This window comes from Phaseolus vulgaris, chromosome 2 (genome assembly GCF_000499845.2).
Source record: "Phaseolus vulgaris cultivar G19833 chromosome 2, P. vulgaris v2.0, whole genome shotgun sequence".
NCBI classification, from domain to species: Eukaryota; Viridiplantae; Streptophyta; class Magnoliopsida; order Fabales; family Fabaceae; genus Phaseolus; species Phaseolus vulgaris.
Genome location: NC_023758.2, coordinates 37,009,015 through 37,027,107, shown reverse-complemented (window position 1 = coordinate 37,027,107; position 18,093 = coordinate 37,009,015). Strand labels below are relative to the sequence as shown.

General features: G+C 31.5%; 1 protein-coding gene across 1 annotated transcript; it reads left to right on the top strand.

Moving 5' to 3' along the window:
• The first annotated feature begins 5,874 nt into the window (after positions 1 to 5,874).
• On the top strand, positions 5,875 to 8,014 carry LOC137809739 (bidirectional sugar transporter N3-like). Its single transcript, XM_068610827.1, has 6 exons — positions 5,875 to 6,060; positions 6,527 to 6,563; positions 6,678 to 6,891; positions 7,174 to 7,335; positions 7,419 to 7,538; positions 7,624 to 8,014. The coding sequence occupies exons 1-6, from the start codon at positions 6,009 to 6,011 to the stop codon at positions 7,858 to 7,860; spliced, it is 822 nt and encodes a 273-aa protein (XP_068466928.1). The 5' UTR covers positions 5,875 to 6,008; the 3' UTR covers positions 7,861 to 8,014.
• The last annotated feature ends 10,079 nt before the right edge of the window (positions 8,015 to 18,093 follow it).

Genomic DNA, 18,093 nt, shown 5'->3' with positions numbered 1-18,093 from the left:
TATACTGAATCACTTTATATTTATTATTACTCTCTTCACATTAATTAAATGTTACTAAAGGAGTATTTATTTGTACCCTAAAAGGAAGTTTCATAAAAAAAGTATTAATTACTTTTAAATATTTAAAACCAATGTTAAAATTTCAAATAAATAGTAAGTTAGTTTACTTAAATCCTGAAAAGTGAAAAGGTCTCCTTAAATAAATATAAGTATTTAACTAAATTAACCACAAGGATTAAATATACCTCCGATTCACTAAAAAATTACAATATATTTAAACTACTTGTTTAAGCTTTAAAATATAGTATTTCTAAAAAATGATTTATCTAAGAAGTAGATAAGATTTTTATTAAAAATATATATATATATATATATATATAACTTTTAGTTCGTATAGTTTTTTGAACATGTAATTTTGACTCCTATAAAATTTTAATTGAACAAGTAGTCCTTCAGTTTTTCAAAAGTAATAAATTTTTGTCCATCATTCCATTGTTAATATAGAATGCTACCTTGTGTACACTATTTTTAATTTGTTCCTAAGTAATAAAACATATGCCAATATTCTTCAAACTTTGTCCAAGAAGGCATTGATTTTATTACTATTTGATTAGCGTAATCCTCTTTTTAACGAAAAACACCATACGAAATTTGATTAAATCACGAATACTTTGCTTGACTAAATTGCATTTAATCTACCTCAGCGTGATTCTTGCAAACCAATTGATTTGTAAATTTGAATATGCATTTTTTGTAAAATGGTAAGATTTTGTATTGAATAATAATTTACTCATTTAATTTCTTGAAAATATTAAATTCATTTTATTGAATAATTAACTAATATTAAACACAATTATGTTATTTAATACATTTTATGGTTACGTAGCATGGAAGAAATTTAACTAAAAATATTAAAATAAGAGAATTTAATAACATATTATATGTATATTATATCTTGAAAGGGTTATAGAACCATTATTTAATATAAACAATTGATTGAGTACAAAATCAAACTTTCAAATGTTTTGGTGTTTGATTGATTCCACAGACTCTTAATTCCCCCACCTTCCTTAGTATATTGGTTATTCAACCTTATCTTGACGCTGAATCATGATACTCAACATAGCTGAATAGGCTTTTTGGTGTTTGGGGTTTTTAAGAATTTTTTCTGTTTTTTAAATAGGATTGGCAACATTCATAAAATTTTCTATTTATTTATTTATTTATTTATTTTTGTTGATTAAAAAAAACAATAACCAACCTTTAAAAGGCCCTTAACCAATGCAACTCCATATCACATCCCTACCAAGGAAAGATTCATAATGGGATTTTGAAATTGAAATGTGTCTAGATCTTATATTTGGGATGCCTTATTATTAAATACAGTCAATGATATATATATATATATATATATATAAAAGTTAAATGAAATTCATAAGAATGTTATGTTAAGGTTATGTTTTTTCTTTGGTTAGCTTGAGATTTTATTCATGAAAATGTTCTTGGTATTTCTATTCTTTGATCATCCGATGAGTCATATTAGGACCGATAATTCATCTTATTGATTGATTTGGATGAGAATGATGAACACTATAAGAAATTGTCCATTTATATATCAATTATTACATACGGATCTAAATTCGTATACAAAGTGATCATTACATACGAATATTTACATATGGATTTAATGCAGTATATAAATAAACATTACATACAAATTTTTTCGTATGTAAGAATAAAAGTGATTACATACGAATTTTTTCGTATGTAAGCTAAAAGTGATTACATATGAATATTTACATACATATTTTATTTAGTATGTAAATAGAAGTTACATACGGATTTTTTCGTATATAAGTCAAAAGTGATTACATACAAATTTAATCAGTATGTAATTTTGACACCATGAAGCAAAACTAATTACATACTGTATAAAGTATTACATACAAAATATTTTTAATAATTGTAATAATAATAATATTGATATTAATATTAATGATAATATTAATAATAATATTAATAATAATAATAATAATAATATTTATATTATGAATAATAATAATAATAATAATAGTAATAATAATAAGTATAATAAAAATCATAATATGACAAATGAATTTTTCTGATGTAATGATTAAAACTTATTTGGTTATTCAAGGGACTTGGTTTTGAGTCTCACCCACTGGTGGAAGTGAAAGCATAAAGGTAGTCATGCCACTTGGAGGAGGAATCCAAGATAAGTGAGATTAAGACATGTTGTGGATCTAGAAAGGGTCACACTTTACCCATTTAAGCATGTGTTTAATGTGAGAAGTGTGACTATATAACGGCACATGTGAGGCACTTCTAGAAGCTAGGGTTTCGTTATGGGCCATGTACAAGCTCAATTTTAATACTTTTTAATGTGTTACTTGTGTAATACTCATGAAAATTCTATTCATCATCTTTTCTTTAAATGCTCTATTGCTACTCACATATGGTTTTAGATTCAACAAGTCTTTCCGAGGGTGATTTTTTCTTCCCCGTATGATTTCATTATTTTCTTTAAGTCTTTTGAGAGTCATTTAATTAAGATGATTAGATTGGTTGTCTTCACTTTCTCGGTATGAATGATTTGGAGGATGAGATATCACATTAAATTTTAAGAAAATATCAGTATGCACTACAAGAAAATCATCAAATTACAATTAATTTTAGAGACCAAAATAATTAGTTACTATTAGACTAAATTAGAGACCATTTTAGAGACTAAAGAAATTATTGGTATCTAAATTAGTTTCTATTATCAATAAAAATTTATAAAATAGTTTTTAAATTGGTATCTAATCATTAGCTACCAAGGTTTTAACTACTAATATTCTAGATTCTAAATTAGTCTCTAAAAGACTAATTTATACCAATTTAAAATCTAAAATATTAGTAGCTAAACCTTGGTAGCTAATTTAGTTATCAATTTAAAAAATATTTTATAATTTTTTATTAATAATAGAAACTACTTTATCTACAAATAACTTTTTAGTTTCCAAAATAATATCTAATTTAATTAATATAATGACTCATTATTTTTGTCTCTAAATTTAGTTATTATTTAATGAATTTATTGTAGTGACGTGGTCCGCAATTGACTCCATAAATTAACTTATATCCAACATTACATGAGTTTTATTAAAAAAAAAAACTACATTCTCTAAGTTAAAACTAATCAAATTATCAAGATGGCCATAAAAAATGAACAAAACATGGATTGTATAATACCATCACTCTCATACACATGTAAAGGAATAAAATACATCTCTCCTCATGCATTTATGAACACTTCAAAACGGAAAGAAATGAGAGTTAAAGACCCAACAAATATCTTCAAAACAAGATATATAGTGAATACTCGAAGATGAAACACAAAGCTTACTTGTAAAAAAAACATTAATTAAGTTTTTGCTTTTAACAATATCTTTAAACGCTTACACGCGTAACATATTTTAGTATCCTCTATCAAAGAGTTAATATTTGTAAATAAACCTTTACATTTAGTTATGAAAGTATGAAAAAAGGCTAATGAAGAAAATACTTTGCTTAAGTATAAAGACACTCTTGCGTAGCCCCTTTTAAAGGATAAAATTATCCCTAAAAAAGTAGATCTACTCTTTTTTTCAGGATAAAAAATGTATTTATTTTTAAATTCATTTATAGTATTTAGTTGATTTTGTCTGAAATCAAAATAAATTATTTTATTATTATTATTGGCTCTATTTTGGGATTTGTTATTTTTCAAGTTGAGAACTATCGTAACTAGATAACCCAATCATATTATTTTTTTAACACTAGGCCATAATTTGCTATTCCAGAAATACTTTTATGATATGTTAGCTTAGGAGTGAGATAATCTTTCTTTTATAGAAGAGTTAAAACAATTCTAAAATGTCTCTTCTTATTAATTTATTCATTGCTGATATATTTTTTTAATAAAGGATATAAACTTCCAGAACCCAAAAATATGGAAATATATTTTTTTATTTTTTTATCAGTATATTTACTTTGTTACATGTTCACACTATAATTTTATTATCATATTTTGGCAAAGACAAGGAAAATTAAATATCAGTGCAATTGCTTTTAGAAATAATTTGATTCTTGCATACAAGAAAATTATGATATAGAAATCAATTTTAGAGAAAAAAAATATAATTAGGTGGTATAGTGACTAAATTAGAAACCATTTTAGAGACTACAAATTTTTTTGGTTTCTAAATTAGTTTATATTATTATTAAATGATTTTTAAATTGGTATCTAATTAACAACCAAAGTTTTTACTACCAAATTTAGAATCTAAATAATTGGTAGCTAAAATCATGGTAGCTAATTAGATACCAATATAGAAATTATTTAACAATAATAGAAACAAATTTAAAAACCAATTTTTTTTAGTTTTTTAAAATGGTCTCTAATTTAGTTATTATAACAAATAATTATTTTTGTCTCTAAAATTAGTTTTTATTTCATGATTTTCTTGTAGTGTTGACTTAGTTGCATGAAACGGTAAGAAATCGGTAGAAACCACTATTTTGGTTTTCAATTGACAAACCCAAACTATGAGGCTCGAACACTTCTTCTTAAATGGTGTATTCTTGTCAAACACACGTATCTATGTCGACACTCGAATGATACTTATCGGTGAAGTGTTCAATTCAAAAAAATATTTGTTGGATTTTTGAAAATTCTAGCACGTTTTTAACACAATTTTAAAAGGTATAAATACAATAATTTTCTAAAAACTCAAATTTATTGTATACATTTTTATTATGATTATAAAAATAAGAACAAATTCTTTTGAATCAGTCATGAAAAATATCTTCTTGCTCCCAAAAAAACCTGGAACATAATTTATATAATTCAAAATTATATAATATATAGATCCGTATCCCCATATCCTACATTTCAGAGATTATAAGTATCTCTGTGTCTATATATATCCATATCGTGTCAGTATCCATATGTACATAGAACCCAAATTAAATGAATTTAATCTTAGTCAAATGAGTGAAGAGTAAGAAAAGAAAAGAACTTAAATTTGAATTGTTTATTAAAGTGATAATTATGTGAGATTGTTAAGAAAAGAAATATAGAGGATAAGATTTGCGATGTTAGCGTAACACGGAAAACCTTGAATTGCATGCAGAAAGAATAGTTTTGCAAAGAAGGGAATCGGAAAGCAGTGAGGAAGAACGAAGATAAAGGTGTGGAAATGACACAGGTTTATGCGGCAAAGCGTGTTGGAGAGAAACCGCTACACATAGCTTTTTCGGAAACCTCTCACGTGAATGAATCGCATATTTAGTATCCTATACTCATAACGTAAATCATCTTCACAAAGTTTTAGAATTACATAACAATATTTGATGAACCGTAAATGTTACCTACCCCTCACGTTTTTTTTCTACTTCTGCAAGCGTGTTTCTTGTGCAAAAATGAATTACACCAGTATCAAACACATGGCAGAAAACCAATTAATACAGACAAATATGCAGAATGGAAGTGTGTGGTACAGTAGTTTATGTGAAACTTTAGTTTTCGTGCCGTGTCTTTTAGCTGAACTCCACTCGGTGAAAGTTATAATTTCGTAGGATATACCAAAATCATGATTCAAGTTGCATGTGAACATTCCTAAATTAGGTAAGGTAAATGGCTTGGTGCTACGCTACCTTCTAGAAATATCAATCAGATCCCCCCATGAAACATGCATGCGAAGTACATGCTCATTTCACTTGTTCAGTTTAAATATATAATAATTTCATTTTTGTCTTTTTTCATCATTTTCATGCCCCTTTTCTGCATCCTTTGGGTATATATAGGCCATGCATGGGTTGCTCACTCTTCACAATCTTCTGTGCTTACATGTGATTTAGGGGTTGAGTAGCAAGAAACCCAGTTCAGGTTTCTTAACCTATCAACTCCTAAACCTTCTGGTCAATTTTTTGCTTCAAAACCTAAAGCAGGCAAAGAGAGGGGCATGGCTATTCTGAACACTCACAATCATTTGGCCTTAGCTTTTGGCCTACTAGGTAAACTCACAGTGTCATCATCGGTCTCTTTCACTTCTCTAATTTTTCTCCTTTTGTTTTTCCTCCCCACTATTTCTAGATCTAGTGTTTCAGTATTACACGAAAGTTGCTCCACCAAATTTAATGCTTTCCTTCATCATCTTTATTGCTATACGCTTCGTCTTCTTCTGAGTTTCCTTATCTTTTTCCTCCAACCTTTTCCATTAATTCAAGAACAACTCTTTTTGCGTTCCATTTCCACCTACTCATGATAATTTAGCACCCAGTTAGTTATACAGCTGAGTTATAATAAGCTGATATAATTAATAACGACCCTTCTCGAGTAATTTACAAATTATATCTTGCCTTCTTTTTTTCATGCCCTATGCTTTAACTGTTACTTAAATCACTGTAATCAATTTTAATCAACCTCGTTTTATTTCTGCAAAAAGCCAAGAATTTAACACATCCACCTTTTGATTTGTAGGTAACATCATCTCCTTCATGGTGTATTTGGCACCGCTGTAAGTATCTGAACACAAAGTGTAACGTTTCTTACAATTTCCTTTCAATAAAAACATGCAATCAGTTATAATTAATGTGAATACTAAATATATTTTGCTTTTCCTAATTTGTAGGCCAACATTTTACCGAATATACAAAAAGAAATCCACTGAAGGTTTTCAATCACTGCCATACCTGGTGGCACTGTTCAGCTCCATGCTTTGGCTATACTATGCTGTTCTGAAGCCAGCTGATGCTACTCTCCTCATTACCATTAACTCAGTGGGAACTGTCATTGAGACGGTTTACATTGTCCTCTTCACAGTCTATGCCACCACTGATGCAAGGGTATATTCACCTATCACTTATCCAAATGCTACAACTTCATTTTTGTCAATCGTCTAATCAAGTTATTAGAGTGAAAAAGGTTAATAACATATTATCTGTGCTTAAAATTTATTACAAATCATAACATTGTAAAGATTTCACTCTTTAATTATTTAATGAGCTTCTTTCACCATTTAGTAAATTTTAATCGATAAAAAATAAAGTTTGTAGCATCAAGTTGGTGACACTAGTCTTGCAGCAAATTCACTAACACTGATTAGCGTTACTGGTTTTTTATTGCAGAAGTTAACCGTTAAATTGTTTGTGGTGATGAACGTGGGTTCCTTTGCCTTGATCTTCTTAGTCACCTTTTTCACTATGCATGGTGCCCTCCGAATCCAAGTTGTTGGATGGGTTTGTGTAGCTATTTCAGTAGGTGTTTTTGCAGCACCTCTAAGCATTGTGGTGAGTAAACTTCTTACCATTTTCTATGCTATCTCATGCTTGAACTACCTTCAATCCCGCTACCCCTTAAATTGTGATTGCAGACACAAGTTATTCGAACCAAGAATGTGGAGTTTATGCCCTTTAACTTGTCACTTTTCCTCACGCTGAGTGCCATAACGTGGTTTTCCTATGGTTTCTTCCTCAAGGACATATGCATTGCTGTAAGTATATGCACACACAAACATTCAGTGATAGTTTAACATGAAAACAAAATTTCATTGCTTTTTTTGTTGTATGTGCGAGCAGATTCCAAACGTGCTGGGTTTCACATTGGGACTAGTTCAGATGCTGCTGTATGCCATGTACAGAAACGGGAAATCAAAGATTGTTACAGAGGAGGAGGCAATGAAAAACGTTGTTGTGGTGAGTCCGTTGGGAACGTGTGAAGGGTACCCAGTACAAATTATGGACGAAGAGAAAGAAAAAGGAATATATGGCAGAGAAAAGGAGAAAGGTGTGGAAGCAAAGGAATGTCCAGCATGAACAGTGTACATAATAAGCTTAGTGCTACTAAGCACTGAGCATATAGGAAATAATATTCATATATATAGTCAGTGACTATTCTGTTAAATTCTATATATATGAATTATGGTGTACAGCACCTGAATAGAAAAAAAAATGATATTTATCATTTAAACTCACTGTCTTTTTTACTTGTCTGAAATTAAATTTTCTAATCTTCTGAAAATGCTATTAAGTGACATCATTAGTACTATAGATGAGAGAACCTCACCTTTTAAAAAAGTTTTTAATATCAAGTCTTAAAGTTTAAGAAAATAAATGATAAGGTTTATCAAGCTTTACCCTCAATTTTTTTTCCGCTTGGGATAATTTTTCTCCAAGAATCATGAATTTTAACTCTAGGATAAAACTTTTAAGCAGGATCATTATAATATTTAATATTTATTAACCACTCAAAATGAATGTTTCAGACATAGATATTTTCAAATGTTTCTTCTTTACCTTCGAGAGTAACTTCAAAAGTTTGTTAGCGGTGACAAAACCCCTAATAAAGTTTACTTAAAGATTGAATTTGGGCAATAGGTTAGGGATTATGAATTAGAGAGTTTGCTTTGGGTAGGAATGAGATTCAATTTTACTAATAATTTAGAATTGAGTTAAATGAGTTAGAGTTTTCGAATTTGGCATCAAATGGAAAATGAGATTGAGTTTTCAGAAGACAATTGTGGATAAGGTTTTTATTTACTTCATAAAAAGTAAAAATATAAGATAACATGACCAAGTTAAGGTTTTTTTTTCTATAAAAATAAATAATAAAATAATAATTTAGCATTGCCTAAACCAACCTTTAAATATGTTTTCTTTGTAAAACAAACATTCAACCATTAAAAAAAATTCTCAAAACTAGCATCAACTAAACAAAATATAAACTTTACATAAAAATAAAATTTAAAATAGTTATACACATTTTAAAAAATTAAAAAAAACTCACATATTTACATGTAGCGAAGGATCAATTGACTCAACATTGCTTGATAGATTGAAATTCGCACAAGAGATTTCGGGTTAATGAACATCGCTTATAGATTTGGGACAAAGGGAAATAGGCTAGGAATTTGGGATTGAGCGAAATGAGTTAGGGATTGTGGATTAGAGAATGTTCTTCTTGAGAAATGAGATTCAATTTCAATGATAATTTGGGATTGAGTTAAATGAGTTAAGATTTTTGGATTTTACTTCAAATGGAGAAATGAGATTGAGTTTCAAAGACAATTGCGTGACGACATAAAATGAGCTTTAATTATACAAGAAGAAATCAATAAATTCATGATCGCCAAAGACAAAAAGAATTAATATTTTCATTTACTTCACAAGAAGTCAAAATATAATATAACGTTAGCCTACCTCATATCGAGATGCTTTCTTTATAAAGTAAATAATTATTTGGTATTGGAAAAACCAACCTTTGAACACGTTTTTTTCACATATTTAATATATTTAAGTTAGGATAAAACTTTTCAAAAAAAATTTCTCAAAATTAACGTCAACTAAACCAAAATATAAACTACACATAAAAATAATCAAATATTATTAATAATTTTACATATTCAACTCACTAAAAAAAACTCATATTTACATAAGATGAATAGATTTGGAATTATATTTATCTTTTAAACTCATTATCTTTGAGTTTCTAAATATTCTTAAAAATACCTTTATTAACTTTTGTACCTTTTAAAAAGGTTGTTAATGTATGTGTACCATCTTAGATATGGAAGTTCATACATGTTTGATTGGACATGGTATGAGAACACCAATGGGCATCCATCATGTGTCGGTCCTAAAGAGATCATCATTTACAACATTTGTGGGATGTATTACCAAAATTTGCAGTATAAAGCCCATGGGATTTGGGGAGAAAAGATTTTTCTATAAAAATGTGACAACATCTAGTAAAAGAGGGGGATTTTTTTGAGAGATCCCTAAGAAGTATAGAAAAAGAGAAAACAAGATGATTCAAAGAACTTTGAACCAAAATAAATTGGCGTCCACTGTTATGTTATGGGCCAGGTAAAAGTTGCATTTTGGTGGTAAAAACTAAGGCTATTCAATGAGATGCTCCTAGTCAAGTGGTTTTAGATGTTGAAAGTAGAGGAAAGTAGATTATGGGGTGAGATTATTGAATCTAAGTATGGAAGATGGAGAGGCCTTAAGTTAACAAGCAAATGTTATAGGGATTCTCTCTGGTGGAGGGACTTAAAAAGGGTATGGTCGGCTGAGGAGTGGGGGAATAGCTTTGAAGATAAGATCTCTTGCACGTTTGGGGAGGGGAAGAGTATCAGGTTTTGGGAGGATTCTTGGTTTTGAAGGCGGTGTTCTAAAAGCGAGGTTCCCTAGTCTCTATTCAGCTTCCGTGTCTAGCCAAACAACCTTACACCAAGCAAGGTCTTGGGCAGGAAAAGTATGGAGATGGGAGTTGGTGTGGAGGAGAGATTTGTTTGAGTGGGAAAAGGAGGATCTTAATCGGTTAATTCATCAAAGTGAGGGAAAGTCCTTGATCAAGGATTTTAAGGATCAATGGGTATGAAGGAAGATGCTTCGATGGTCTTTATGCTTATCTCTGCGAATAAGTCCCTGAGGAATGTTATGAGCAGGGAAACTTGGCGCCGGTTCGGTATGTTTTGGAGTTTTAAAGTGTTATCTTCAACACAGGTTGTAGCATGGTGGGTGCTACTGAATAAGATGGCAACTAGGGACAACTTGGGGAGGAGAGGTGTGGTGTTGGAGAGCAATAGGTGTGTTATGTGCGGTGGTGAGGAGGAGACAGTTAACCATGCCTTCTTTAGCTGTAAAATAGCTTAGCTGGTTTGGATTTTGTGTTGCTTGTGGATTGGGGACGAGTCTGTTTACCACCAAGATGCCAAAGAACACCTTTTAGGGTTTAGCTTATCTTGGATGAACCAAAAGGTCAATAAAGTATGGGGTTGCATGTGGATTGCAGTGGTTGGGGAAATTTGAAAGCAGAGAAATAGAGTTATTTTCAAGAAAGGTAAAATCGACCACATTGAGGTTTTCACATTAGCTTAATTAAAAGTCTGGTCTTAGGTGACAAGTAAGGAAAAGTTAGCAGTTTTCACCTATGCTCAATGGTGTGTTGATTCTAAGACTTGTCTGAAGTCGTGTGGTATGGGAAGGATTGGGTGTCTCATTTAAGGTAAGAGGTGACAAGAAGAGGGCAGAGAAGTAGGGAATTGGGTGGTCTTGCAGTGGTCACAACTGTAGTGTTTTGGTTTAGGTTAAGTGAGTTTGTTTTCTTTTGCTTTTCTTAAAAGCGAGGGGAATCATATTTTTCTTTGTTGAGCAAACCTGATGGTCCTCTACAGGTTTTGTATAAGGGTTGGGGCATCCATTAAGTGCTCAGTTATATTAAATTCATTCTTTACTGGTAAAAAAATAGTAAGCTTTAGCAAAATATTTCTCGATCAGAAACAACAACATCATGGGAAATCAAAATCAAATCGTGCAACCAAAAAAAGTGAGTCACGCTGCAACAAATCATGGATATTGTATAGGAGCTGCAATGCGAGAACGAGGAAGCAAGAAGGCATGTGGAGGAAGCCAAAATGGAACAAAAATGTCTACGAGAAAGGCTTGGGTGGAGCAAGAGCATTTTCATAAGGAAGCAACCATTTGATGGATAAAGAAGTGAGAGCACAAGAAGATTTGCAAAAATTTAACAAAGAATTACAGCGAGTCGTGTGCATTCAGACATTATCCTAAAGACCAATGGATGCATGTCTAGTTCTCATTCAAGCAAACCCGCAACCTTTTAGAATGGTTTAGTAAAATTCCCGATGGATCCCTTACATCTTTTCAAATAATATTCATATATATAGTCAATGACTATTATGTTAAATTCTACTTGTCATTATAATTATATATATATATATATTTATTTATTTATTATGGTGTACAACACCAGAAGTGAATAGAAAAATAAACTCATTTTCTTTGACTTGTTTGAAATTAACTTTTCTAATATTATGAATCTTAAATTACTATAGATGAGAAAATCTCACCTTTTAAAAAAAGTTGTTAATATACCGTTTATAATATCAAGTTGTAAAGATTAAGAAAATAAATTATAAGGTTTATCAAGCTTTACCCTCTCAAAAGAAAATTTTTACTTGGGATATTTTTTCTACAAGAATAATGAATCTGTTTGACTTTAGGCTAAAACTTTTCAACACGATCATTATTTTTTTTATCAACAAAAAAAGAATAAATAATATAGGTATTTCATAGATACATAAACCCTTATACAAGAGTTGTATACAAAACAAACTATTACGAAGTGGACTTTAAGCCTAACTCAACCCCATAAAACCGGCTCATGAGGTTGAGGTTTGCACCCACTTATATACAATGAAAGGCTCTAATCTCTAGTCGATGTGGGATCAACAACACACCCCCTCACGCTGAGACTACCAACTCGTGCGTGGGACTATATATTATGGGTGGTCCGATAGCGACCCGATAACGGGTGGCACGATAGGCCCAACACAAACACTCGCTAGGATAGGCTCGAAATGGCTCTGATACCATATTACAAAATAGAACAAAGATGAACAAAAGGGAACAGAGATGAACAAAAGACTAAACTGAAGACAAAGGATATGAGAATGAATATCTCTTCTTTCTTGTTATTCAAATCAAAACAAATGGTCTGAATATATACAAGTAGTACACTCATTCTAGGTTTAACTAAAGAGGGAAAGAATCAATAATTAAATACTAGAATCATAACACACAAAGACAAAATAAAGGTTATTCATCTCTATAAAGAGAAACAACTGATAATTAGAAAAGACACCAAATTATTCTATTCTATAAAGAGAAACAATGGATAATTAGAAAAAGACACCCAATTAATATTAGGATCCTTCTATAACTCTAGTATCCGTATCCTTGAATACCCCACCACAAGTTAGGGAGCAAATATTGATGAGACCCAGCTTGGAACAAATATTCTTAAAAGATTGAGGACTTAAAGCTTTGGTACAGTTGCTCTGTGGTGGAAATGGGAAGCAAATGGATGAGACCCTTCTTTAATTTTTCCCGGATCACGTGACAATCTATTTCTATATGTTTTGTACGCTCGTGAAACACTGGATTTGCTGCAATGTATCTTGCTGAGTCATTGTCACAGTATAAAAGAGATGGTTGCTCATAAGGAACTTTGAAATCTTGAAGAAGATAAGTTAGCCATTGAATTTCACATGTAACAGTGGTCATTGCCCTGTATTCAGCTTCACAAGAACTCTTTGATATTGTTCCTTACTTCTTTGATTTCCAAGATATGAGAGAATTCTCAAGATACACACTAAAACCAGTCATTGATTGTCTTCAATCACTGCAGGTGCCCCAATCACTATCACAAAAGGCTTTGAGATGAACAGAGGTAGTGGAAGAGAAAAATAGACCAAGACTTGGAGCCCCTTTGATATATTTGAGAATTCTAATCGCTGCATTATAGTGAGCAATTGTAGGCTTAGCAAGAAACTGAGAAAGTTGTTGCACAGAAAACGTTATGTCAGGTCGGGTATTAGTGAGATACATAAGTCTTCCAATCAATCTTGTGTAGGCTTGAATATCTGTGAAAGGAACACTTCCAGGAGAAGAGAATTTCTCATGATTATCAATATGAGTGGGTGCAGGTTTGTAGGCTAAAAGACCTGCATCTGTTAATAATTCCAATGCATATTTCCTTTAATTTACCATTATTCCTGTCTTACTTCTTGCTACTTCTAAACCAAGAAAATATCTTAAATTCCCAAGATCTTTAATCTTGAATGTTTGATTCATGGCTTGTTTGATTCGAGCAATCTCTTCTTTATCATTTCCTGCCAATATTATATCATCCACATATACCAATAATGTTGTAAAAGATCCTTCAGAAGAATTAATGAACAAGGAATGATCATTCATAGATTGAGTATATCCCATAGAAAGCAAAATTGATGACAGTTTGGCAAACCATTCTCTACTGGCTTGCTTAAGGCCATATAAAGCCTTTTTTAGTTTACAAACTTTTCCCGGTGGAATAGAAGTCAATCCAGGAGGAGCAACCATGTATACATCTTCTTTCAAATCTCCATGTAAAAAGGCATTGTTTATGTCTAATTTTTTCAATTCCCAATTATAAATAGAAGCTAAAGAAAGAAGCAACCTTATGGTGGTCATCTTTGCTACTGGAGAGAAAGTATTAAGGTAGTCAATGCCTTTTGTTTGTGTATATCTCTTTGCCACTAACCTTGCTTTATACCTTTCAATTGTCCCATCATCCTTATATTTTATTTTGAATACCCATTTGCAACCTATGGCAACTTTGTTCTTAGGCAGAAGAGCAGTCTCCCAAGTTTGATTTGACTCTAAAGCAGATATCTCATATTGTATAGCTTTTCTCCAATAGTCATGTTTCACAGCTTCAGAATAAGTGTTTGGCTCAACATGTGAAGAAAGAGACATAACAAAAGATTTGTAAGAAGGTGATAAATTGTTATAAGATAAAACAGAATTAAAAGGATATTTAACTCTTGAAGATGTACTAGAAACATTAAGATTACAATGATAATCCTTTAAATACTCAGGTGGTCTTTTTATTCTTGTGCTCATTCGGACAGATGGATCTGATTCAGAACTTTGTTCTATATCATGATTTTCATTGAGGTTTTGGTCTATATGGGAACAATCTACTTCTGAAACCTCAATTTGTGACTCACAATTATTATCACTGCTATTTTCAACATTATCACAAGGTGCAAGAATGGCTTGTGATGGCTAATTTAAGACAGATTGATCTTCAACAAACAAAATTTGATCATCAATGTCAGGACTATTAGTTTCATTACTAGTATCTTGAACCCTTTGGTATGGAAAAACATGTTCATAAAAGACAACATCCCTAGACACAAAAATTTCTCTTGATTGAATATTCAACAAAATATATCCTTTTGTCCCCCTTGGAAAACCAATAAAAACACATTTTGATGCTCTTGGATCAAATTTTCTTCTATTTGTTGACAAAGTGCTAGCATAACATAAAGAACCAAACACCTTTAATCCATTAAAATCTGCATCAGTTTTGAAAAGCATTTCATGAGGAGAAAAATAGTTTAAAACAGGTGTGGGAAGCATGTTTATAATATGCGCAGTATGTATCACATAATATGACCAATAAATTTTGGGTAAATGAGATTGTATCATAAGAGCTCTTGCTACATCTAATAAATGATTGTGTTTCCTTTCAACTATACTATTTTGTTGTGGAGTATTGACACATGATGTTTGATGTATTATTCCTTTACTGACAAAAAAATTAGTCATGACAAACTCAGTTCCATTATCACTTCTTATTATTTTTATTGTTGTCTCAAACTATGTTTGAACAAAAATAACAAAATGTTCCAAAACCTTAACAACTTCAGATTTTTGTTTCAAAAGAAAAATTCATGTGTACCTCGAATAGTCATCAACTATAGTCAAGAAATATTTATGACCATGAATTGATGGTATTAGGTGTGGTCCCCAAATATCTACATGAATCAAATCAAAACATTTTTTCGATTTAGATGTACTAATAGGAAAAGAAAGTATTTTTTGCTTTGCAAAATGACAAACATCACAAACAAAAGATTTTTTATATTTAACAAAAGGAAATTTATTCTTGATAACATCAATACATTTATTTGAAATATGACCTAATCGAAAATGCCAAAGGGTTTCTAGATCTCTAGCACTTACATTAACAGTATTGATGATGTGTGTAGATTCAAAGGGTTTAATTTTGAAATTTCTGGTAAGATGGGATCCTGAGTATATAAAGTCTATCTTGCATCTTAGCATAACCAATTATTTTCAAGGAGTTTTTGTCTTGAATGTGACAACCATTAGAATCAAAGGTAAGAATACAAGATAGTCTATCAATCAATTTTGTTACTGAAAGAAGATTAAAAGTGAAGCAAGGAATATACAAAACATTGTTTATGACATGATTTTGATTGAGAAAAACACTTCCAGAATAATTGGCAATGACTTAATTTCCATTTGGTAATTTGACATAAATAGGATCAATTTGATGATACGAAGTGAAGTAAGTTAAGGATGAACAAATGTGATCAGTAGCACCACTATCAATAATCCAAGAACTAGAAGAAGAAATAAACTTATTACAAGTTTGTGTTGTCATGTTGGAAGAAATAACAGAGACTTGACTAGAAACATTGTCATTGGATTTCACCTGTTGTAAAAGAGCTAACAATGTTTGATACTGTTCAGGAGTAAAACCAATTTGTTGAGACTCCACTTCTGACTTTGAACCTTCGTGATTCTGCTCATTATTGTTAAAATTTGTATTATGGTATCAGAGCTCTTATTAGAGCTCTGGTTGCTACATTTATCTATGGGTAAAGTTGTTGATCCCTCACAAGATCTTTGTTCACCTTACCATGTTAGTTCATCAGATAATTCATCCTTGAATAACCGGTTCACGAGGTTGAGGTTTGCACCCACTTATATACAATGAAAGGCTCTAATCTCTAGTCGATGTGGGATCTCCAACACACCCCCTTCACGCCGAGACTACCAACTCATGCGTGGGACTATATATTATGGGTGGTCCAATAGCGGCCCGATAGCCTGTGGCACGATAGGCCCAACACAAACACTCGCTAGGATAAACTCGAAATGGCTCTGATACCATATTACGAAGTGGACTTTAAGCCTAACTCAACCCCATAAAACCGGCTCATGAGGTTGAGGTTTGCACCCACTTATATACAATGAAAGGCTTTAATCTCTAGTCAATGTGGGATCTCCAACACAAACCGATAACATCCTCCTCTACCCATTAGCAAAACTGTTATTCCCTATCTCACTACTAACCTTTATATTTTTTGATGGACCTCATACAAACCAAAGGTTCAAGGAACCAATCAGAGTACGAAAAACATGTTAAGCGTACCTTCGATGTCACCCAAGACCAAACCTTAAACTGCACCATCGAGAAAATCTCCAAGTGGTTTATGTGCCCATTTATGAAGATCTTCTCATTTCTATGTTTCTACAGTTCTCCTATAATTGTTATCCACACACACAACCAAATTCGATTAACAACTACACTTTCCTCAATTAGCTTAAATTGTGTGAAATGCATTTTTGGCTCCTGATGTATTAATGATATCAGTCTGACCTACTCTTAACACTTAGACCATACAAGCCAGGCAACTCTACATGTACAGAAGAGATGTGACGTGGTTTTCTTGGCCTCCCCACACATATTACAAACACTACTTTCCACTTTTATCCCCCTTTACTAGATTTCGTTTAGACGCTATTTTATCCTCTAACACCCTCCATGTTGTTAAATGCATTGATGGTTGAGCCTTAATCCTCCAAAACTCCTCGTACATAGAAACTTCTTCCTCCTGGCTTTCTCCTTTTAAAACTCCGTAAGCTGATTGGACTATAAATTATGTATCAACACTTACTTTCCAAATCCACTTATCCTCTTTTTCTTCATTTATGCTCTTTGTATCCAACATCTTAGCCAACTCTTGCTCTAAATGCTTTTCCCAATCAAACAGACTACTTCTCCATCATAAATTCCAAATCTAGTCCATTTTTTTATACAACCTCCTGCTTGCCTCAACCTAGCTTCTATGCAAGAAGAAATTGAGAATAGCCTTGGAAATTTTCCTCTCAGAGGTACATTGATCCTCATCCCGAGGCTCAAGCTAAGGTTTCATTGAAATTATGCTTTTTGTTTTAAAGTAGACATGATGTTATATTTATGTTTTCATAATTTTTTATATTAAAGTGTATTTATATTTGATTTGATATACAGGTGTTTAGGCATAATTGCATGTCAAAGTGTTTGGGTGTTCTGAACAAGCAATTAAGTTTGGAACAAAATTTTATTATACAATCCACACCATTTGGATGACTTATGTTTGTCCGTGAGGAGATAAAATTGAGTCGTGGACTTTTAAGTAAATTATGTAGTGCTTGGGTGGAGAGGAAGCAAGGTTTTGCAATTCAATGTCAATTTATGTTGTTTAGGTTGTTAGATGTGTGTTTAGCTGTAGGTCTTAAAGTAGCTGGTTCAAAAATTGATTTAAGGAAAAGTAGAATTACATCTAACATTAGGAGTTTTTTTTAAGAAGGTGATGTAAGTGTGGAAATGATTTATTCTGT

Coding starts and splice junctions, on each gene's coding strand:
- LOC137809739 (XM_068610827.1), top strand. CDS start 6,009: ATGGCTATTCTGAACACTCACAATCATTTGGCCTTAGCTTTTGGCCTA. Junction 6,892..7,173: donor ATGCCACCACTGATGCAAGG/GTATATTCACCT, acceptor TTTTTATTGCAG/AAGTTAACCGTTAAATTGTT. Junction 7,336..7,418: donor CAGCACCTCTAAGCATTGTG/GTGAGTAAACTT, acceptor TTGTGATTGCAG/ACACAAGTTATTCGAACCAA.